The 24,086-nt window shown below is 37.5% G+C and overlaps 2 protein-coding genes and 2 pseudogenes across 3 annotated transcripts; 2 read left to right on the forward strand and 2 right to left on the reverse strand.

The window, feature by feature from the left end:
• Positions 1-818: 818 nt before the first annotated feature.
• LOC137748200 (vacuolar protein sorting-associated protein 36) lies at positions 819-5,210 on the reverse strand. 2 transcript variants are annotated; one of them, XM_068488312.1, is made up of 9 exons: positions 4,526-5,210; positions 4,157-4,345; positions 3,466-3,559; positions 3,287-3,344; positions 3,037-3,106; positions 2,343-2,478; positions 2,132-2,216; positions 1,326-1,386; positions 819-1,232 (listed from the first exon to the last, which is right to left on the reverse strand). In XM_068488312.1, exons 1-8 carry the CDS (start codon positions 5,168-5,170, stop codon positions 1,329-1,331), a joined length of 1,335 nt encoding a protein of 444 aa, XP_068344413.1. In that variant the 5' UTR covers positions 5,171-5,210; the 3' UTR covers positions 819-1,232; positions 1,326-1,328. The 2 variants fall into 2 exon arrangements, with proteins under 2 accessions (XP_068344413.1, XP_068344412.1); XM_068488311.1 differs by having other exon boundaries at positions 819-1,386.
• Positions 5,211-5,913: 703 nt separating this feature from the next.
• On the forward strand, positions 5,914-9,535 carry LOC137747693 (uncharacterized). The gene is made up of 3 exons (XM_068487849.1): positions 5,914-6,181; positions 6,680-7,618; positions 8,171-9,535. The coding sequence occupies exons 1-3, from the start codon at positions 6,170-6,172 to the stop codon at positions 9,203-9,205; spliced, it is 1,986 nt and encodes a 661-aa protein (XP_068343950.1). The 5' UTR covers positions 5,914-6,169; the 3' UTR covers positions 9,206-9,535.
• A 353-nt stretch (positions 9,536-9,888) lies between these two features.
• Positions 9,889-12,709, reverse strand: LOC137748015 (NADP-dependent D-sorbitol-6-phosphate dehydrogenase-like; annotated as a pseudogene).
• Positions 12,710-13,146: 437 nt separating this feature from the next.
• On the forward strand, positions 13,147-23,598 carry LOC137748016 (uncharacterized; annotated as a pseudogene).
• The last annotated feature ends 488 nt before the right edge of the window (positions 23,599-24,086 follow it).

Raw genomic sequence — 24,086 nt, forward strand, 5'->3', positions numbered from 1 at the left:
CAAATGATGCTGCATAGATTGAACAAACAAATTAAAAAAAAAAAAACGTAATTTTTCAAACATTGCATAACATAATTAAAAAAAAGTAAGAAAAATAACAAAAACAATTCTTGGGTTTCATCTCTCCGACCTCTCTCCCCCCTCTCTCTACTTGTTCATCCTTCTTCCTCCATCTTCAGCTTAGTTTCATTGATTTTGTTATTTTTTATGTTCTTAATGGAGGTAATTGGTGAGAAAAGAGAGAAGATTTTTTTTTTTTATTCATTTATTTTGAGGGCATAAAAAAGCTTCAAGAAGAACAATAGTTGAACAAGAAGAAAATCAGTGATATGGATGCTGAAATTCGAAAGTTTGGTTCTCAAAACCTTCAACCAGCTCTGGCAAAAAAGAGCTGAACCTTGAAGAAAACTGAATTGAACAAATTTAAAACAACTCAACTTAAAAAGTTAGGGGTAAAGTCGACAAATCATCATTTATTATAGTTAGGCCATTTTTAGTTGGATTAATTTAATATGAGCCTTGCACTAACCATTAAACAAACTTATAACATGGTTTTTGGTTAAAACTAAAATTTTTCAAGCCCTTTTCATTAATTTTCCTTTCATATATTTCCCTCTATATTTAGAAAGAAAAAAAAAATTGAAAACTAAAACTAAAACGAGTTGGTTATCAAACCGGCCATAAATTAACGAAAGCTTGTTATTTTTCAGCCACTACATCTAACATTACCAGAAAAAGAATTTACCAGAAAGTGTAGCAAAGCCTTAAATATCAATCCAAGAATCAATCAAACATAATCAAACTTGGAGCAGTGAAGATAAGAGAAAACAACTGTAAAAACACATTTACAAAAATGGCTCAATAATTATCCATGTTCCAATAAGCAATTGGGAACGGGGGAAGGTGGGGGAGACAAAGAAAATTTCAGAAAATAAATTAGTAAAAAACGCTTCCCTCCCCACAGAATCTTGCCCCCTCTTCTGTTCAATTACAAAGTCGACGTATTTGTTAAAGGTAAGGACCAGAGACACCCAACTCTCAAGAAGCACATAGGTGCCTATAATTCTGTCATATTGGAGTCAAGTATGTTCTTGATGCATGGTTGCGGAACTTTATGTCTGTTCATCGCCCCAAAATTGAAAGTTCGAAGATTTCCAGGGAATTAAGTGATAAATAGGAATAAACTCACCTGAAAACATTCGGCATTCATCAATTTGTGTACGTCTTAACTCCTGATTTCGACAGCATTCATCCATTTATGTCAGTCTTATTTGCTTCACATTTCAGCCGAATGAAAATGGAGAAGGGATAACCGCACAAATCACCTCTCATCCAGAAGCAGATGCCGCCCTCAACCATGTGTGATAGATTCCATAGTCTTTCACTCTGTCCAAAGACAATACACTTATTACAATCCAATAGACAGTGAAAACGTATTGCATGTACAGAATAAAAATAAAGAGTTAGTCCTATCACCACCTTGTCATCGACATTAAGTTTTTACAGAAATGCATAAATGTGACGTAGGATGGCTGCGGCGTGTAAACTTCAAGATGTATCGAGTACGTAAGTAGACCGAGGGTTTGGGATGGTTTAAAGGAAAAAAAAAAGGGGTATTTTTCAGTGGTTCAAGGCTTGAAATTCAAAGTCACAGGGTGGTTATGCTGGACTTTGACAGTAGATATTCCAACTGCTAAACCTGTCACACACACTTTACACATGAGAACACGAGGATACATGCATTATGTGTGCTATCCTAATGTCATAGGATTCCCGTTTATCCGTTTTCTTTTTGTGATATTATTTCTTGCATTCAAAGTCTAGGATATCCCCATACTTGCATACCCAATATTACGGCCAGAAAACTAAATATATACTATCTACCCCCATCTTCCATCTTTTCAGTTTATTTTTACCATTGGCTTCACCACCAAATAAGTACTTCCATAGAGGTTGATCTAATGATAATCTTTTTGAAGATGCCTAAATTGTATAAAAATTAAATTGAGTCACTGGGAGACATGGTAACTAAGATTTGACAAACAAGTTCCTTCAGGAGAAGGGTGTGAATAATAACATCAAATAAGGAGAAACATCAGTCTTCAAGATCAACAACAGATTTTTTACTTACAGGTACAAGTCATTTGGATCGATTTCAGGAAACAGGTTGATATAAAAGCGAAACCCATCAGGGCTTATATCTCTGCACAGCAAACCTACCAAAATATCCAAAATTAATCAAAATTCAACCATAGTACTAACATATACTTCATAGAAAGCATACACTCTTATGAAGAAAACAATATCAGAGTCTTGTCAAACAATGTTGTGCAACAGTGTACCTTTGCTTTCAGCAGTAAGAAGATGCTCCTTGGCCATGCCTGGTGCAATACCTAATGTAATTGCAGCATCACTAGCACTTATCCCAGTTCGAAGAGCATCAGGCTTCATTACAAGGGTCTTGATTCTAGCAAAAACCTAATTTAAAAAATACAGTGAGTTGTTTCATGCAACTTGAAATGGCTTCTGATGTAGAATGACAGATGTCATAATCAAAGACGCAAAAAAAAGTACATTCTAGCATCATACATGGCCGGATGTGTTTTTCATCATTTTATCAAGAAAAGAAAAACAACGATGTGTACCATATAGCTTGAATGGAAGAATGAAATTTGCACAGTTGCACTAAAGTAATAAAGAGAAACATAGGTGCCACGTAGGACCCAACTAAAATCTATCTCATTCCTGCTCAGGAATCAGATTCCTTCTGAGGAACTTGGAATTAAAATCACTCGCTTTCTCTTAGAATGTTAGAACTGAATCTATCTTCTTTTCCGTAACCAAAACAATTCATTTGAAGCAGAACGATGCAAGGGTTAGTGTTAAGTATGGCTATGGTGGGCTTTAATGGTAGTATTAGACTTAGTATACATGCATTCCACCATTTGGCTCGGAAGGTGCAAAGGGAATATGTTTAAACCAAAACAATAACACAAGTTTATCAATATGAAACAGCTTATGATGATATAAGATCACCTCTTCGTCACTGTGGGACTTATTCTGGATGACCATGACTCCACTATCAAACTTTCGAAGCATTACTGGGCTGCAAAGATGGAATAATCAACAAGATGGTATTATCGTACTCATGTCACATAACATTGATGTAGACAGGTATTCATTTTTTACTCATTACAATTAGTGTATGCTAGCATTTATGGTTTGCATTATTTACTAATGTATTTCCATGCTTTCAAATAAACAAACCGAAGAAATTCCTACATACACGTCAAACTTCTCCCAGAGAGAACATGCTTGCAACAAATCCTCAGGCGAGATCAGTTCTGCATAAAAAGAGATACTAAGCCACATTTCACCCTTTAAAAATTCCAACATGAACTCGAAACTTAACGGATTAGTGCTAACAAATTTAAAAACAAGAGGTGAGATATTATCACACAACACCTGTGCCTCGAGCACGATTGAAGAGACAGTAGATGTCTATAAGATTCATCATTCCTCCAGCCCTCTCAAGTGGAAGTCTGACAAAATCTGCTAACTATTTATCAGAAACAACAGAAAATTAGTTTTCTTTTCTAAGACGAAGAAATTGGAAAAATAATAAACGACATGATGCATTTTTCATCCTAATGACATAAATCAATACTATGTGAGTGTTACCTACAAAAACAAATAATGTGAATGTCCAATAAGAATGAACGTAAATATCAGATATCTTAAACAAGTCAAGACATTAGAGTTTCACAAGATCAAATAAGTTACGAGCAATAAATAAAATTTTCCTAGAACAACTTCACATAGCCTGGTGAAGAAACTAGAAAGTATCCTTCACATTCTGTTGCTTTTTAGATGTTAGAACGAAAACTGGGAACAAATTTAATTTTTCATATCGTGTGATGCTAACTTTCTTCATTGACAAACTGATATTCAAGCAACACAGTCTGACAGAGATATATGCTGAAGTTAGCTAAAACCAGGAAGACAATTTTGTCAAATTTAAATTTCATAGTGTCCTCGCTTTGCTCTGCCGTCCAAACAAACAAGCTTAACAGTTCACTTGACCTTACAAGTTACAATAAAGAAGAGAAATTAATCAAAATGGTTTCATTCACACAGAACACGGAAAGAAGACAACCTGACGGGACAATTGTTGGTGATACTGAGCACCCGCAGACTCCTTAGTAACGGGCGATATAATACCAACACTGAGCATCCAATCTTGCATCTCTTGTTTGGAACCCAATTCCTCATCATTTGGCTGCGAGCCGGATAAAAGCTTCTGCCTCATTTTTTCTGCTAGCATCACCATCTCTTTAGCCTTACTCTGTAAATTTAATATTACTCTACAACTTAAAACCATTCACAAACAGAATGCACGAACAATCAACTCGAATCGAAAATCATACAAAATGAAAAACAAAAACAATTCAAATGCAGCAATTAAAATCCCTGAAATTCAAGAAGTTGTTTGTCATGGTAACCGAAAAGACGAGATCATTATTACCATGAGAGCATTCAAGTCCTGGAAAGCGTCCTGCAAGCTCTTATCAGTACTCTCCCACATCTCCTGTTCTTTCCTCAATATCCCCGAAACTCCAACCATCCTCACCGTCCCTTCCCTCGTATACAACCCAGAACTGGATGCCGTACCCGAACCCGAAACCGCATCGGAGCTGCCCTGCTCATCCCCAATCTCCCAGGCTCTACCCCGCCAGCTCTCCCAAAATTTGCTCAAAAACGCGTCCAAATCGCTCTTCCCCCTCACCACCACCGTCACAACCACCGACCTCGAACCCGAACCGGAATCCGGAACCCGGCCTTCGGGCGAAACCGAGAGCTGGAATCTGAGTCGGGGCGAGTGGAACATGGACTTGATTGACTTTTTAGCGGCAAAGATGTGGGTGATGGCGGCGAGAGGGATGGCGGAGGCTGAAGAAGAGGCGGTGGGTATTGTGGTGGTGGAGTCGGGAAGCCATAACAGGCGGTGGGTGGTGAGAATGAGGAGACCCGATTTGAGGTGAGGGAAGTTGGGGAGGTCTTCGCATTCGAGGTCTACGGCGGAGAGGAGGGAACATTCAATCTCAGTTGGGAGGAGGACTGGGCGGCCGCTCGTAGTAAGCTCCACCGCTTGCAGGCAGTTTCCGGCCATTTGACAATCTTGTGAGTCGTGAATCGTGATATGAACTTCGGTTTACTCTAACCAAAGTGTAAGGTCAGCGGTAACCTCCTATGAGAAATCCCACGAAAAAAAAAAAGAAAAAAAAAAAAAAAAAGTAAATTGTAACAATGGTTCTTAACTTTAATCAAATTAGAGTAATGGTCATTTAATTAAAAATTCATTATCATTAGTTTCTCAACTCATCAAAATATATTGGAGCAATGATTCTTCAACTAAAAATCTATTATCATTAGTTCCTCAACTCATCAAAATGTATAGCTATGGTTCTTTTTGTCAACTTCGTTAGAATTTTGTCAAAATAAGTTTAAGAATCATTGCTACAATTGGAATCTCTCAACTTACCAAAATGTGTAGCTTACTGTCCTTTCCCTCAATTTCGTGAGAATTTTATTAAAATGAGTTATATTGAAAGGATCATTACTACAATAAGGTTAAAGTTGAGTGATTATTTATTCAATTGAGTTAAAATTATTGAACCATTTCTTTAGTTGGATTAAAATTGAGGGACTAATGGTAATAGATTTTTAATTAAAGGATCATAGTTGCACGTTTTGATTAGTTCATAGACCAATGATAACGATTTTTTTAATTAATGAATCATCGTTACAATTGAGGTAAAATGAAGGGAAGGAAAAGGAGGAAAAAAAAAAAAGAAAAAAAAAAAAGGACTTTAAGAAAATACTTTTCTTGTTCATTTTGTTTTACGTGGAACCCGTTGAGACGATTAAAACCAGAGGCATGACAAGGAACCCATCAATATCATCCATGGAGATTTCCCTTTCCCTTCCCCTCCTCTCTTCATCTGAACAATGCTGTTTATGATTACTTTTGAATTTTTATTCTTCTGAGCATCGGCATTGGCATTGGGTATTGCAGAATCCTAGGATCTCCACGCAGGTGACGGAGGCACCCTTTGAAGAAGAAGAAGAAGAAGATTTTTAGCACATCTCCATCTCCTTCGTCGCAAAAATGATGCAGGGGGTAATTCAAATCTGGGGTTTCTTAAGAAATTCAAAATTGTTTGCAATCATTAAGTTTTGCTATATTATTTTACCGGTCGAAATTTTTTGCTATGTTGGTCAATGGGAATTTAGAGGCAGATTGAATCAGGAATTTGAGATTTTCTGGTTGATTGGCCAGCAGAATTTTCGTTCTTCCTTTTTATTAGTGTCATTACCTGGGAATTATGATCATAATTGATATGAATTGTGAAGCGTAAATGAGGATAATAAATAAAAGACCTAGGTCTTGATTTTAGTAACAATCTAGAAATTGAACATGTAGAATCCAGTGATGAACGCTTTTCGGAGAATTTAATCTTTTGAATACTTGTATGTGATATTTGTTTTTTTTTTTTTTTTTTTTTTGTTTCAATTCGAGGATGAAGAATTGGACTTCGAAATCCTTCATTTAACTTGCTGTTGGAAACTTGAAACTTACTGGTTAATTTGGTGTATTAAAGGCTGTAATTGTTTGTAGGAATTGTCAGCCATTGATGAGCTGCCTGCAAGCAACGTGGAACTCAAACCAGAAAAGTTTGAAGGCGGGAAGGATGGAGGTCCTTCGTTCCATTGTGATCTTTACGACACAGAGTTAGTTCACAAGATAGCTCAAGTGTTCATCCCTGGATTAGCTACAGCTTGTGTTGACAACACTTCTGGTGATATCTTCCGGACCCCTGGTTCAGTGGCTGCTGATATCAGAAAGGAAATGGTGGAGTATATTACTCAGAGAAGCCAAAATTTTGTGGCAGAATCCGTTATCTTGGAAGGTAGCACAGATGCACAAGTATCTGATCATCCGTATGATATCATTTCTGATTTTGTCGATGACTTTGCAAGTTCCAAGAGAAATCTGTTTGGTCGGGTTTCAGGATGGCTGCTAAGTGAAAAAAGAGAAGATAAGATAGATGATTTTGTTCAAGAGATGGAAATAAACGGGTTTTGGTTGATTGATAAAAGAGAAGCTATAGCACAGACTCTGCTTAAAAATGTTGACTTTAAGGATGAACATCACTGCAACATGAAGTTTAACTCTCCAGAAGCGCTTGCCGAGCATGCTTCAAGCTGCAGTTTTAGGTCTATGACTTGCACAAATGAAGGGTGTACTACTGTATTTTGTGCAAGTCACATGGAGAAACATGATTCAATTTGCCCGTTCAAGATAATTCCATGTGAACAAAACTGCTCCAATACCATCATGAGACGCCAGATGGACAGACACTGTATTACCGTCTGTCCAATGAAGCTTGTTAGTTGTCCTTTCTATGCAGTGGGTTGTCAATCCCCTGTACCACATTGTAAAGTTGAGCAACATCGTTCAGATGATATCCATTCTCACTTGCTTTTCATTCTTCAAACTATTCACAAGGAAGCGTCTGCAGAGGATCTAAAGAAACGAGTGGAGCAAGTAGAAAAGGTGAGTTTCTTCGTATTTTGGACTCAATCATACTTTTCCATCCAATAATTGCAAGTCTCATGGACAAAGCAGAAATCTAATTGAGCAATAAGCTTTCAATTTGGTCTTTTTTGAAACAAATTCGTGGTAGCGTACACCGTTTTGCAGCTTCAGATAGGGCTTTTAATGCTTCAGGATATTGAGAATTGGAACAGGAAAAGTATTTTGCTTGATTGCTTCTAAAACAAGACTATGACGATTGGGAATATACATGCTGGAATTGAGTTTGTTGCAATGCTCCAATGTTTTTCTTTTTGAACAAAACCGTCCTATTAAGGTGCAGCTAAGGTAGTGTGCACCGGATATCTATAAAGTTGCAAATCTTGTACGTTTAGAACCCCATATAGTGTATTATACTCTATTTTAGATAACAAAACGACACTGTAAATCTCATATATTGCTTTAATTGTTTCTATTAGCTTTGTATTTTATAATCATGTCTATTTCCCTAGGTTATGATATCAAATACTTGTCCCCTGCTAATTAAAATGAGCACATTTCATTACATGACAGGCATCTTCATCCAGTCAACTAGTGGAAGCTCGAGATGTGAGGTCGTTAACATCTGCAGTCAAGGGTATTGAAGAGAAACTTGGTCCAATGGAAGTGACCAGCAAGCACCCAGAGGATGTTGAATCAAAGCTAGGGCCAGCAGATTTGAGCAGCAAAAATCCAGAGGGTCCTGAAGCAATATTAGGGCCAATGGAAGTGACCAGCAAACCCGCTGAGGATCTTGAAGCAAAACTTCAGCCACAGGAAGTGAACAGAAGTGCACCAGAGGATGTTGAAACAAAACTAGGGCCAAAGGAAGTGAGCAGCAAACCCCCTGAGGATCGTGAAAATAAACTAGGGTCAAAAGAAATGAGCAGCCAACCCCAAGAGGATCTTGAAACAAACCAAGGGTCAAGGGAAGTGAGACCCCGAGAAGATGTTGAAACAAACAAAGGGTCAAAGGAAGTGAGCAGCAAACCCCCTGAGGATCCTGAAACGAAGGTTGGGACAAGGGAACTGAGCAGAAAATCCCCAAAGGATGTTGAAAAAAAGCTAGCACCAAAGGAAGTGGACAACAAACCCCCCAAGGATCCTGAAACAAAGGTTGGGCCAAAGGAACTGAGCAGAAAATCCCCGCAGGATGTTGAAGAAAAACTAGAGCCAAAGGAAGTGGACAGCAAGCCCCTAGAGGATCATGAAGCAAAAATCGGGACAAAGGATGTGGACAACGAATCCCCGAAGGATATTGAAGCAAAACGGGAGCCAACGGATGTGAAAAAAGAATCCCCCAAGGATATTGAAGCAAAACACGGGCCAAATGAAGTGAACAGTGAATCCCCCAAGGATATTGAAGCAAAAGTAGGGTCAAAGGAAGTGAGCAGCAAAGACTCGAAGGATATTGATGCAAACGTAGGTCGTAATGAAATCAGCAGCAAACACCAGAAGGATCTTGAAGCAAAACTGGGGCCAACAGAAGTGAGCAGCAAACACAAGGATAGTGGAGAGAGTAGGGAAACCTCAACTTCTCAAAATGCCTTGGAGGATGCTGAAACATAAATCCTAACCTACCAAGTCTCCTGTTTTACAAAACCTTATTCACGTTTGGTAGAGCCATCGCATTGCCAGAAACTGAGTCATCTGTACCTGTCCTCTTGGTTCTCGACCAGTCAGTTTGATCTTTACGTAGATACTTCTATGATCAGCTTATTTTGTGCCTCATTGTTTATTCTTTGTTTACCTTAATCATTTTTTGTAAGCAATAGAACGTTGTGATACAGTTTATAGGTTTTACTCTGGAATCTTTGTCTAGTGACAATGTGATATCACTTTTGTCAAGTGGCAGTGTAGCCACCTAGTTAAAACATCGGCGACATCTCTTTCTGTCAAGTTCTAATCTCTTCCGAGTACTAGAAATCGCTTCAGTAGTTTTATGACTTGCATATATTTATGGGAGGAAAACATCACTGACCAACCCTTGTGTTATCCTCTATAGTATAGCGATTCCCTTGTGAATTTCTTTTAGCATCGTAAAACTCTTTCCTTTCGGTTATTTCAAGATGAAAGCGGAGCTGCAAACTCAACAGGCCAAATGCAAACAGAGGCCATACAAGGGAAGACGGTCAAAGTAAAAAGAGTAGGTTCATTGAAAGATCAAATTTAGTTTGCGTCCGAGTTTTATCTAACATGTCTATTCAACCTTCAAGAATGATTCAGCCTTTAGTTTACAACTCGGAGAAAGAATCACGACTCCGGTACTCTGTTATTCTTTGCCAACACAAGGCATTTGTTCTGATGGGTACAGAGAACAGTTAAGGGCAAATCTATGCAAACAGATCAACGCCCCAGAACTTGGCAGGTTGATTTGTCCGGTGTTTCCTGTCTACCCTTGCAATCAGGTCCATGTCCTCTTTGGTGAGCTCAAAGACCAAAACTTGGAAATTCTCTTTCAATCTCTCAAGTTTTGACGTCTTCGGGATGACAACTGTGTTCCGTTGGATGCCCCACCTTAGAACAACTTGGGCAGCAGTCTTTTTGTATTTCTAAGCCAGATTCTGACAAAAGAGGAATGTGATTGAGAAGAAACAATCTTACTATATTTGACTGGTAATTTGAAAATAAATCCAGTAATTCAACTTCAAGCGATAAAAAAAAACGAGCTTACCTTAAGAACTGGATCGTCTAGACATGAAACTGAACCAAACCACTCGCTGTTGGCCACAGCACCTCCAAGAGGAGTGTGGGCGGTGACACAGATGCCATGCTTCTGACAGAATTTGACAAGAGATTCACGTTGGAAGTATGGGTGAGTCTCAATCTGATTCACGGCGGGCTTCACATTGGAATAAGCTAAGCAATCTCTCGTCAGAAAGATATCATAGTTACTGCAGATAATTGTTCCATCAGAGCACAATTCATATGCAAAACAATTGACAAATGAATGAAATTAAAATGCCAGAACATAGACTATGAATCTTCCACTAGGGCTGGTGTCATATGTTGCACTAAGCATGAAAAGAGATAAAGAAAATTTAAAGGAGCTTCCCATATCATTTTGTGCATATTCAGAAGCACCCAAACTTGTTGATACCGTGTGGCACAACTCAGAGAATGCTGAATTACTGAAATAAACCTAGTGATATTGCGACATAATTTATAATCTTTCTCTAACCGCACATATCATGTGTAAGTTTGTATTATGCGTCAACAAGCAATAGGACACAATAGTTAACCTCTTCCTGAACTAAACTATATGATATCTCCAACCGAGGCTGTATTTGTAAAAAATTATTACCATTTTAACGCGCACACACATTACTGCAACGTTTCAATTTTCTTCAGCACATTCACTTATATTTTTGTGAGTTGGTTTCCCATATATACCCCAAATGAACTAGGTTGCATAGCTAATACCGTAATATATTGCAGAGGAAGTAAAAGGAAAACATAACCTAAATTCGCAATAACATTATTGATTCAAGTAATGATCCTTGAAATGTGCAAAGTTTGTATGATCACCTAATTCCAATGCTACGAACTAAACCCATAGAGACCAGCGCTTCCATAGCATGCCAGGTAGTTTCCAAAGATATGGTTGTGTCTATTTCTAGCACCCCATCCTCATCCAAAGCACTGCCAGTCGTACCAACTCCTGCATGTATATAATTAGATAGACAGATGAATTCAATAATCTATATAAGAATGAAACAATTTGATGACTAAAAGAAAACAGTTCATAAGAGAATCCAAGATAAGAACGAATTTTTTTTGTCGTTTTTATATTTTAATCATCTAAGGGCACCATTTTAACTCAATAAATTTTCACAATCATTTGTTAACCAGCATACATGAAAAAGAAACTAAGGTTGGATCTGGTACTCTGGAATTGGCTGCGGGTGGGAATGCCCATTTCCCCAATATACAGTAAACCTCTCCAAAGTTATACAGTTGGGACCAAACCAATTTTATAACTTTAGAGGTTATTACTTAATAGAGGTGTAGGGAAAAAAAATAATTATTTTTTGACTTATTTATCCTTATGAATGCTGTATTTCTTAAATAGGATTCCTTGGGCGCCAAGTATTTTATTTCTTGCATATTTTTGTACTCATTGACAATTATAACCATGTGGAGACGTGTTTCCTTAAGATGGGATCAAGAGAAATTATAACTTACTACAATATGGAGTTTATTCTAATACATAATTGGTCCCAAGTTGGCAGCGGAATTTTTTTTTTATTTTTTATTTTTACTTTTTTACTTTTTTACTTTAAGGAGGTTATTCCATTATAGAGTATTACTTTAGAGAGGTTTTAGTGTAATAGAATGAGCACCCACTTTAATTTCTCCCCCCGCTTCGGTTCCATTCCTTCTAATAGAAAAGAAAAACCCAAGCCCAACCCAAGCCAAACCACTCACATAGTCATTGATTTTTTTAATATTCAGCATTTTAGAATCATCCATTGAACCCTAGTTTGATATGGATTAGCGAGTTGGATTAGTATTGCTTTCTGTTTCTTACTGAGCTCATTCAGCCTGCAATGAGTTTGGTTAGAATAGATTATTCAGAAAATTTTCTTTCCACTTATCAATCACGTCCTTGACCATCCAAGCTGTAGAGACATCAGTTGGTAGCAAGGAAACTGTTTGATTCCCTCTTCACTTCAGTCCTCACACACCCTAATCAGCAAGCCCCTTCGATCTCCTAACACAAACCACTCACATAGTCATTGATTTTTTTAATCTAAGCAATCTTAGAATCATCCATCGAATCCTGGTTTGATATGGATTAGTATTGCTTTCTGTTTCTTACTGAGCTCATTTAGCCAGTAATGAGTTTGGTTAGAATAGATTATTCAGAAAATTTTAACACTTTCTGAATATTCTTTCCACTTCTCAATCACGTCCTTGACCATCCAAGCTGTAGAGACATCAGTTGGTAGCAAGTACGCTTGCCTTGGTGGTGATGAAGAGATCCTCTCGCTTAACAAGCCCAGTCGAAAATGCTTCTGCAAGTGCCTCCCCAACCTCTGGTTCATTCTTGTAATCAGCTGAAAGCAGCATTAACTCGTCAATGCATCTTACAACCGCAAAGGTAATTTGCGCTACAAGCTACAAATAGATTACCGCCATATGGGGCAAAAATGATTACGAGAAGCTAGATTCAAATGCTTTAGCAGGCACAAGAATGATCTGTAATCGGAATCAGATTCCAAATTTCGTCTCGTATGATGCCAAAGCCGGAGTGAGTCCGGATATCTTCTACATTCCGATGCATTTCTACTGTCCTACATCACGCACACACAACACAATGCTCTAGCATACAAGAAGCAGTTGATGCAACGAAACCCAGATGACAAATTAATGAAAGGAAAGGAAAGAAATCAAACCCATATGAACAAACAAGAAAGTGTAAGGTTGGATGATAATTAAGTTAATGGAAGAAAATGGAGGAGAGAAAGATAAGGGATGATGGATAGTTGGATTCCAGCGCAATCGAAATGGCGATAGCCAAGGTTGAGGGCATTGATAACGAGGTCTCTGATTTCGTTTCCTTCCCACGCGCCAAACACCCAGACCCACTACTGGCATTTTGAACCCACTGCTGAGTGTTATCGCCATTTTCCCCACCTTTCTTTCTTTCGAGTTCGGATTTTGGCCTCTGCCCCTGCCTCACTCACTGTAATATACTTGCCCTTCTCTCTCTCCGTATTAATGGCAGTCAAAGATGGAATTAAAGATAATATCCTCTTTCTGATGTGTCCAAGGGGGAGAGAATCAGAGATGGTTTCTTTTTGTCCATTTGTCACTCTTTTTATTCGTAACGCTATTACCAAAGTATTGAGCTTTAGGCAAATTAGAGAGATTTCTCTATATATTCAAATTGATTTCAGGCGAGCATGAAGGATTTTGATTTTTCTTTGGTTTTAGATTCGTGGGTGTGTTATTACGTCGTCAAGAATGGCCGGCGTAAAAAAGATTGGAAAATTATTGTGTTTGCGTTTTGAATTTGATTTCTAATCAAACGATTGAATAGCTGAGCAAAAAACCTCTTTTCAACCTACGTTCTTTCTCTGCCCCGAAACAAGACATTAAATGAACAACCAAATAATATGAAATGGTGGAGGTGAAGATCAAGACAGAATCTAAAAAGAATTGAAACTGAATCTACTTGCGAGAAAATAAATTAAATTAAGAACAAATGCATAGAAAACAAAAGTGCTTAGACAAATTGTCATTTAACCCCTAAACCTCAACTTTGTCTCTTTTTGCCTTTGTACTGCTAAAATCTATTACCAAATCCATCAAAATTGTTTGCGTAAAACAAAGAAACTTATCGTTGCTGAGATGTGTGTCATATAAGAACAAGTCCACTTATTGGTGGATTGCCAGGTGGAGTTCCTTTAAGATAGTTACCATTTAAAGTAAATAATTGTCACATCCTGACCCGGGCTCCACCACATCTCTTGCTCGACTCCGTCGTAGTGCGATATTGTTCGCTTTGAGCCCTGACCACACCTTCACGGTTTTGTTTCTGAGAACTCACGAGCAACTTCTCAGAGGGTCACCCATCTTGGGATTGCTCTAGCCCAACTTCGAAGCCAATGAGCTCCCAAAAGGCCTTGTGCTATATAGAGGTGGGCATGTACATATAACGCATAGAGTATCCTCTCCTCTGGGCGATGTAGGATCTAACAATCTAGTGAGTTCCCAAAAGGCCTCGTGCTATATGGAGGTGGGCATGTACATATAAGGTAATAGAGGATCCTCTCCCTTGGGTGATATGGGATCTAACAATCCACCCCTTTAGGGCCTCGACGTCATCATCGGCACACTTCCGGCCAGGGATTGGCTCTGATACCAAATTGTCACATCCCGACCTGGGATCCACCACATCCAGGGCTCGATTTCGCCGTAGCACGATATTGTCCATTTTGGGCCCCGACCATGCCCTCACGATTTTGTTTCTAAGAACTCACAAGCAACTTCCTAGCGGGGTCATCCATCCTGGGATTGCTCTAGCCCAAACTCGCTTAACTTCGGAGTTCCGATGAACTCCGAAGTCAGTGAGCTCCCAAAAGGCCTCGTGCTATATGGAGGTGGGCATATACATATAAGGCATAGAGGATCATCTCCCTTGGACAATGTGAGATCTAACAATAATAATCGTCTCAAGAGGACAAGGGCAATGGCAAGTAATTTGCCCTTATTTTTCACTCTGAATAGTACTTGCGTTTGTACAATTCCACCCATTTTTGGAAAGGGCAAGGGTAAAGACAATAATACTATTGCCAAATATATATATAAATTTTTTTATGCTTTGTAAATTTGTTCCTTGAAAATAAAGTGATTGTCTAATTTCAATAATTTATTTCAAATACAAGGCAAAAGCATAGTATTACAACCTAGTACGATATTAAAACAATATTATTCTCAGTAGCCTACAACTTTGGGCATCCAATGCGTGGTGTTAGGGCATCCAATGCGTGGTGTTAGGGCATCCAATGCGTGGTGCTAGGGCATCCAACGTATGGCCTAATTATTTTATATTTTTAAATTTTTTTACGTTGGGTTAATCTTGGTCGTTGATTTTCAAATTTTGAAATTAGACACACCATAACATGCCATGTGTGGCAATGGTAATAATTTAATTTGTTTGGTTGGAAATTCAACGACTCACGGCAAGCCACGTCAACAAGTCGTTGGGGCTTTGCTGCTGGTTTGTTGCAACAGGGACCACCTCTGCAGCTACAATTGGTTGCTTGCCTATTTTTGCACTTGTGTGATACGTGCCTAAGAGAAAAACAAAGTTGTGGCCAGCATTAGCATGTCATCATGCTAATGTCAGCTTGCCCGCTGGTGTAAGGCTAAACTTATTTTGCTTGGGCTTTTGGAGGATTGTGTTTGTCCCACCACTTGCCCCTATCAATTAGAACTTATGGAGATGGCTTTTTGGGTTGGAGGGCATCTTTTGGGACCTTGCCTTACCTTCCACCAACCCGTGGACATGCTCTTAGCTTCCCTTTACTATTTGCCAAGGAAAAAACAAATGGATTTAAATGATTTGTGAAATATAAGAAAATGAGCTAAGAAGACCATTCGTGACTCAACACATCTTCCAAGTTGATCACTTACACTCTGCTTATGAGTTATACACCATTCGTCAGAAGTTAGACGGGTCATTGCGTGAATATGCCTATCGCTTCAGTGACATACCAAGGGAACCCTCCTATGATTAACCCCTATCAACAAGTAAGGAGTGGAAGTCAAGTTCTACTAAGGGAGAAGGTTTTGGCCATCTAGACACCCATTGCATTTTCTCTTGCCTCACTTAGCTACCTACTAAATAACCAAATGTATTCGTCTCTTGACAAGATAAATGATTTGTACTCTCAACAAGCTCATTACAACAAGAGGGATAAAGGTTCGTATCAAGACAACCCTTGAACGTACCTTCAACTATTATGACCGTGTGGTCAAGCCTCGCTCTTTCAAAATGGGGGACTAGGTGCTGAAGGTAATGCTTTTATAAGAAGGCATACACATTACAAATGTTTTGACCTTCAACCGTTTGAGATCATTTGTAACAAAAGCCATTCGACAAATATTTAATGAAGAGGGAATTCAGACAACTTCATCTGAGTCTTTTACATTCCTAGCATTGGAACACCTGGTTTACGCTGACCTACATCTATACTCTATCTCAGAACCTCATCATGCTTATTTGACATAAAGTAAGTGAAACTAAGTGTTATAACCAACATGATTCACATATCCAAACAATGGATTCCTTTATGCATAACAAAACATTCATAAGCATCACTCATGTCAATCACCATAAACATCGTACATTTCAACACATTCATACATAAGAGCTTTGAAGGGGTGTCAATGAACATTTTGCCATTCAACACTTGCTACAATGTGCCTCGGCAACTTGCCCTTATTCTCACCATCTAGATGATGAAGCAATACACCTTCGTATCACCAACCAAGTGGTGATGACTACAACCTGTACTCTAATATCCTTCAACAACTTGCCACTTTTTCCACCAACCAGGTGATGAAGGCATTCATCTTTGTATCACCAACTAGGCGATGAAGAGTACAACCAGTACTTTAAGAAACAATTTTGAGTTTCGGTAACTTGCCACTCTTCTTATCACCAACCAGGAGATAAAGGGCACAACCAATACTCTGATAAACAATTTTGAGTTTCGAAACTTGCCATTCTTCTTATCAACTAGGTTATGAAGGAACTTACCTTCGTATCACTAACCAGGTGATGAAAAGCACAACCAGTACTCTAATAAACAATGTTGAGATTCGGCAACTTGCCACTCTTCTAACCAACTAGATAATGAAGGAACTCACCTTCGTACCACTAACTAGGTGGTGGAAGGCATGACTAGTACTTTAATAAACATTTTTGCCTCGGCAACTCACCATTTTTCTCACCAACTGGGTGATGAAAGAACTTACCTTTTTTTCATCAACTAGGGAAGAACAGTACAACCTGCACCTGTAGATTCTTAGCATTCATAAGCAGTCAAAAATTTTCAAGCCTTACAACTCGGAAAAGGCATATACAAACTCAACAAAGCCTTCCACACTCTTGCTTAAGAGTGTGGAAGCAAAATCGTATTATATGGTTCAATAAACCTTAAATAGCTACAACACGTAGATTGTCTTCTACACCCTTGGTCAAGAGTATGGAAGCAGAATCATATTATATGGTTCAACAAACCTTCAACAACTAAAACATAAACAAACCTTCAACAGCTACAACATGTAGATTGTATTCTACACTCTTGCTCAAGAGTGTGGAAGCAAAATTGTATTATATGGTTTAACAAACCTCCAACAACTACAACATGTAAAATGCCTTCCACACTTTTACTCAAGAGTGGGGAAGCAAAATCTATATATGTGGTCTCTCCCACATTTTCTTGTCCATAGTTCACAAAAATAAAAAAATAAATCTGGCAGAAAAAAAAATTTAGCAAAAAAAAAATTATGCCAAAAAAAATCCGAAATTAATTAATTATTTATTATGACATGTGGAGAAGGCCAATAAAACTTCAACACATATGAAACTACATGTAGATTGCCTTCCACACTCTTGCTCAAGAGTGTGGAAGCAAAATCAATTTATGGAGTCCTATAAAATGCTTCCCACACTTTAAAGGGTAGAACTTCTCACACCCTTGAAGGAAGAGAGCTTCCCACACCCAAGGGAGAGAGCTTCTCACACCTTTTGAAGGGAAAAAGCCTTCACACACTTTGAGGGAGGAAGCCTCCCACACCTTGAAAAGAGGAAGCTTCACACTTTGCCTAACTACAAAAAATTCAAAAAGCCTTTCACACTCTTGCTTAAGAGTGTGGAAGAAAAATCTATTTATGTGGTTCAAAAAAGCTTCAACCGAAAGTTTCAACAAAAAATTCAAAAAGCCTTCCACACTCTTGCTCAAGAGGGTGGAAGTAAAATCTATTTGTATGGTTCAAAAAAACTTCAACCGAAAGCTTCAACAAGAATTCAAAAAGCCTTCCACACTCTTACTCAAGAGTGTGGAAGCAAAATTTATTTATGTGGTTCAAAAAGGCTTCAACCAAAAAACTTCACATACAAAGCCTCAACCAAAAAGCTTCACCTACAAAACTTCAACAAAAAAGTTTCACCTACAAAGTTTCAACTAAAGAGCTTCACCTACAAAGCTTCAACCACTCAAGTTATGTGCCCAAAGTAAAAAGTTTCAACCATTCAAGGCATGTACACAAATAATATCAATCATGGGGGTAAAGGTATAAATAATTATTTGAATATTTTTCAAAGAGGAGTATAGGAGCATTGTTGGATTTGTAATAGAGATAAGGTACATCTTATTTTATTAACGAGTCTATTATTTTGTTTGACCTCAACTCATTTCACTTGTAAATTGAACTTAAATGAGCAAAAAAATAAATAAACCGAATTAGAAATTTCGAGCATATTTAAAGCTCCCCATGTGGTGCTCACTTCATGAAAACTGTGGTGTTTTGTTTTGAATGTGAGAACGACTAACACGAAACAAGGGTGCTAGGTCAATTTCATTACAAATCCACAAACAAAAGACATATGGGTATAATTGAGGGATTGGAGGAGATGGGAGAGATTGGAGGGAAACTGTTACAAAATTCGTATTTATGTGGAGATGATCAGTAAATTGGGTTGAAAAGTTTTCTAATTTCACTCAGATGAAGGTGTGCAAAACCACTTTGGTGGTTTAGGTTTCTGCGCCGCCTCCTTCTACAGTATTGATGGTGTTTTGTCTATTTGCTTTGTTGGCATAAAAAATTTTCCTTTATGGGCCTTCGGGTGGATATGGTTAGGGGTGGAAAAAATTCCCAAAATTCCCAAACCAAACCAAAAAAATACCGATCCCAAACCAAAAATGTCCCAAACCGATTTTCCCAAAATTTTGGTATTCCCATACCGAAAAAATACCGAAATTTCGGTATGGGAATCGGGATTGCCTTTCCAATATTTCGGTATTCCCATACCGAACCGAAAATATATATTTTTAATTATTATATATATATTATTTTTAATTATAATTAGAATTAATTTGAACCATTAGATTGTTTCAAATTAATCTATGTCGTCCATCTATTCCTTGTTAGGCTTTCAGGTTTTAGCTTTGTTTGTCCCCATCGAGGACTGAACTGACTCCACTCCAGTTTCTAACTTTCATTTCATTTCTCAGTCTCTCTCTCTCAGCTCGGTCTCACTCAAAGCAATAGGCAGATGCTATTGTGCACAGATTGGTAGATTGCTTTTGAATAGGCAGATTGTGCAGTGTACACATATGCTTTTGAATTGGCATTTTTGTGCACAGATTAGTATAAACAAATTGGCAGATTGGGCTTGCCTATATGTCAAATTTTCAATATAAAATGTTGAATTTTAGCCCAAAAGCATAATATGTCAAATTTTTGTCCAAAAGCCCAAAACCATTTCGGGATTCCCGATTTGTCCCGAAATCCCGAAACTATTTCGGGATTCTCAAAATTGGGATTCTCGAAAATTTGGTTTGGAATCGGTATTGAAATTGGGATTCCTGAAAATTTAGATATGGTTGCTGGTGTTGGTTTACTTTTTTGGCGACTGAATTTTTTTAGATACAATTTTATGTATTGGTTGCGATCTTTAATGTTGTGAAATTAGGGAGTAGTTTTTTTTTTTTCTTCAAATGGGGCTGCTTTATATATGTGTTTTTGTTTTAGGGTGATTGTGTTTTGTTGGTGCTGACAGAAAATTAGATGACCCGAGCAATAGAATGGCGAGGTCCATGGTGGATGTGGCGGTAATGACTTGTGGCAATGGACTGATTTTAATTGGGTCATCATATGTTTTGCTTGGATTTCTATGCGCACTTGACCTAGATGTAACGTGTTTTAACGTTTTATCTTTTTTAACATTTTCTTTTATAAATGAAGTATATGTCTAACAAAAAAAAAAAAAAAAAACCTTTTTCATTTCCATGTTCTCTTTTTATTTAACATCATTTACATAAAGAACAACTAATGAAAATGGCCTCAAATTTGTTATTTATCCAAACACACTTAATGAACTTTTTTAGTTACAAGAGCAAAAGACAGTAGTAGTATTTTAATAAGTTAAAGATTAGATACAGTATCAGTATCACAATTAAGTTAAAGTTGACATCAACAATTTTTTCTTCATAAAAACGACAAATGTTTCTTCAAAATTTTCATTAAAAATCATTCATTAATGTGTTTTTCAATGCAAATTTGTTGCGTGAAACTTTTTCCATTAAAGCTTCCTTATATAAAATGATTAAGACAAAAACTAGTTATTTGATCTAAAAAATATTGATTGGAACCATAAAAATGCAAGGAACAAGCTTCAGCAAGACCCATGTGTGCAGATGCGGTTGCATATGCTCAAATCAAAATCAAATTGCTGTTTAAATTTTCAACTCTATTTCTCTTGTATATAAAATACTTCAATGATAGGTTAGGTGGTATGCACGTGGGGTAGTGTTGGATTTCAAACTTTTTCATGTTAGAGCTAAGACACTAAGGTCTCGTTTGGCAAGTTGAATTGTACTGACTATTTCAGTCGGATATGATAAATAGTCGTTGGATAATACTGACTAAATTAATCAAGCGTTTGGTGCAACATTGGACTAATAGTCGTATTATTTATACTGGGTCTGTTATTATCTAGAAACCTAAAGAACTTTCAAATCCTATACTCAAAGCAAGAAGCAAATAAAAATTCCCCCATATTAGAGCAAAACCTAATTTCAACTATTTTTGATTATGTGCTGGATTAACATAACTTTATATTATAATTAATTTTTTTGATAATTTTGAAATAATGATTGATGGTAAAATGAAGGGAAAAAAAGGATCCGGCAAGGATTTCAGATTTGAGAACAACGTTTAGCAGCCGGGTTTGGGTTTTAGAGTCGGGTAATTCCAACCCGGTAAATTCCATATCAATGCTTAAACCCCCAAGCCCAAACCCTGCAGCTGCTTCTTCTTTCAGCTTCAGAAGGTTAGGGTTTCTCTCTCTCTCTCTCTCTCTCTCTCTCTCTCTCTCAGACTTGTCTCTGCCTCTCTAGCCCTCGCCGTCCTCCTTCTTCTTTCAGCTTCAAAAGGTTAGGGTCTCTCTCTCTCTCTCTCTCTATATATATATATATATATAAATGTTTCTGTATACATATCATTTGTTTCGCTTCAAATAAAAAAAAGGAAATTTCATCAATTCTAGAATTCGGGATTGATGAAGTTTGAATATATGAAATGAAGTTGTATGTCACACCAGCTAAAATCTTTGTGGAAGTAAATTGTATAAATATTTGGGTGTTTGAATTTCTAGGGGTCAGGCCTCACAATGGGGAGGAAGGCTCGTCACAGTGACAGTGTGTTTGAGGACCGATGGTGACTTCGACAGCGATGAGCTGAATGTTAGTTTAGTTTGCAAGTCTGTTGTTTGGTTTCGGTAGTTATCTGGTTTTGTTTTGGTGATTGTGTTGTTAATTGATGATTTGTGATGTAGATGGAGCAGGAAGAGGATGACTTTGATGATGAGCACGGCGGTAGGAGGAGGAAGAAGATGGACGAGAAGAAGGGGAAGAGGAAAATGATTATGAGAAAAACGATAATAAAGATGCCGAGATGGAAGAACTCGAGAAAGAATACATGAATCTTCGTCATCAGGAGCAGTAAGAGACTTCTGTTCACAATCCTTTTATTTTTTATTAAAAACTTGTGATGCTTAATTAGACTGACGACGTAGAACTAAATAATGTGAGTGTAGGAGATAATATGCATAGCAGTTGGAGGTTGGTGACGAAATTTGATATTAGGTTACAGAAGTTATACATGCGTCTGCAATTATTGAGTTCGAGATAAAAAGAAGGAACACACATCTATACATAGGTATAGGCGGATGTATGAAGTTAATTTTGTTCATCGTTTATTCCCTCTTTCCATGCAGAGATATTTTAAAGAATCTAAAGTGCCATAAGGACGAAGATCTTCTTAAAGGTCAAGCAGTGAAGAACCAAAAGGTGCGTTGTTCAAGATAATAGCTCTTGTAATATCCATGAAATAGGTTTTATTTTCATCATGAAATTATTGCTCCTTGATTAGAGCTTCTTGTTATGCCTCGCCTTAAAGTTGACAAAAAATATTTATGTAGTGGATTATTGTTTGATCGATGTTTATTTTACCCATTTTTTATTTTTTATTTTTTTTTCATTTTCCCGAAGGCTCTCTGGGACAAAGCTCTTGAGTTCAGATTCTTGCTTCAGAAAGCATTCTCAAATTCAAATAGATTACCACATGTCGCTTTTGCTTCCCGCCCCCCCCCCCCCCCCCCCCCCCCCCCCCTCCTCTCCTCTTTTTTTTTTTTTGTAGCTTTTTGACATGTTAAGATATTATGTTCTTACCCGAGAGGTTGTCTGCAGGAGCCAGTTAGGTCTTTATTTTGTGATTCACATCAGGTTGTCAGTACAGCATATTCTGATCTAGTTGACTCATCAAAGCGAACTTTAGATTCTCTAGTGGAACTACAAGAGGTAGCTGTCATAAAAACTTGTTGTCTACCTAGTACTACTTGGTCTGTGGTTTAGCTTCATACCTTGTGGTAATATAATATAAATTATTACAATTTGTTAATATTGACATTTGTATATGCTAAAATTTATCACATCATGCCATTTTTTCTTGTTACAGGCTTTACTTGAGAAGAATCCATCCATCGTTCAAGAAACAGATAGTATGTGCAAAGTACATTTATCATACTATTATATTTATTTTGTAATACAATTGGCTCTCTATTATTGTTGTGCATTTGCTATTGGCGTGATAAGAATTGCCAGTATGTGTAAGGTTTGCTATGCTGGTACTGAGTTATTATTACGAGAGTAAGAGTGTCAATCAAGAGGAATGGATTAAGCTGAGCCTTGCCCAAGCTCATCCCAAAGTACAAAGCATCGAGCTTGAGCTTGGACCGGCTCAATTGTTAACCTAAATCTTCGCACATCAGCTTTGGGTCAGTTGAATTGTAATAAAGTTTGTGCTTAGTTCTAATTGAGATCAAGGCAGTCCCAACAGGTGATGGTTTACACACAATAGGTTGGAAATTCAGAGTAGTTTGATCGGTCAGAAATATTGTTGTATTCAACAAAAATTAGACACTGATTTTGTATGCAGCATTCAAGGAAACATCAATAGGGTTTAGGTATATGTTCCAGTGGTCAAAAGCATAATGTCGGCATAGAAGCTAAATCAGTTGGGTCTTGCTTTGTTGATCTGAGGATAGCCAGCCAAGATGAAGCCAGATTTGTAATCTGCCCCAGGACAAATCTTTCCTGCTTGATCTCGTATAAACCTTAGCCTGATTAAGCAAAAAAAAAAAAAAAAAAAAAAAAAGAAAAGACTTTTATGCTACTTTGGTCTAATCGACTGTCCTAGTTTGTACTGTTTTCATTTTCATTAGTTTCATACTGCATTTGTTCATGTAGTGCTTCTCCTAGTAAATATCATGTCCTGAAGGTAAATCTGGACAATCTAAGAAGTCAGAGTCATCTAAGAACATTGACGGTGATGGTGATGAGGATTGGTCACAGATTTCTCAGTTGCTGTCGAGGTACTCAGATCGTACTTTAGATATTCTGAGAAGAATTATGTTCTACTAACTACATATGCTCGTGTTGAAGTCTATCAATACTTGTATAAAACTGAAATAATTTTTTTCATCTTCATGCCATATTTCACTGCTCCATATGGAGCAGCAAAAGGAAATGTGGAATTTTTCTGTTTTATTGTTTAAAATTCTCGTAACATTCAAGTACCTTACTATTATTGCTGTATTTCAATACCATAGTATCTAACTTTTGTTATACTTCAATATATAGTTTTTATC

The sequence above is a fragment of the Pyrus communis genome, chromosome 10, assembly GCF_963583255.1.
Source record: "Pyrus communis chromosome 10, drPyrComm1.1, whole genome shotgun sequence".
Classification (NCBI taxonomy): domain Eukaryota; kingdom Viridiplantae; phylum Streptophyta; class Magnoliopsida; order Rosales; family Rosaceae; genus Pyrus; species Pyrus communis.

Bases quoted from the DNA above. Each gene is read 5' to 3' on its own strand.
- LOC137747693 (XM_068487849.1), top strand. The intron at 7,619-8,170 runs GTGAGTTTCTTC...ATTACATGACAG, and splicing joins GAGTGGAGCAAGTAGAAAAG to GCATCTTCATCCAGTCAACT.
- LOC137748200 (XM_068488312.1), bottom strand. From the start codon at position 5,170: ATGGCCGGAAACTGCCTGCAAGCGGTGGAGCTTACTACGAGCGGCCGC. The intron at 3,345-3,465 runs GTGTTGTGTGAT...CTTTTTATGCAG, and splicing joins CAATCGTGCTCGAGGCACAG to AACTGATCTCGCCTGAGGAT. The intron at 2,479-3,036 runs GTGATCTTATAT...TTTTTAAATTAG, and splicing joins AGTCCCACAGTGACGAAGAG to GTTTTTGCTAGAATCAAGAC.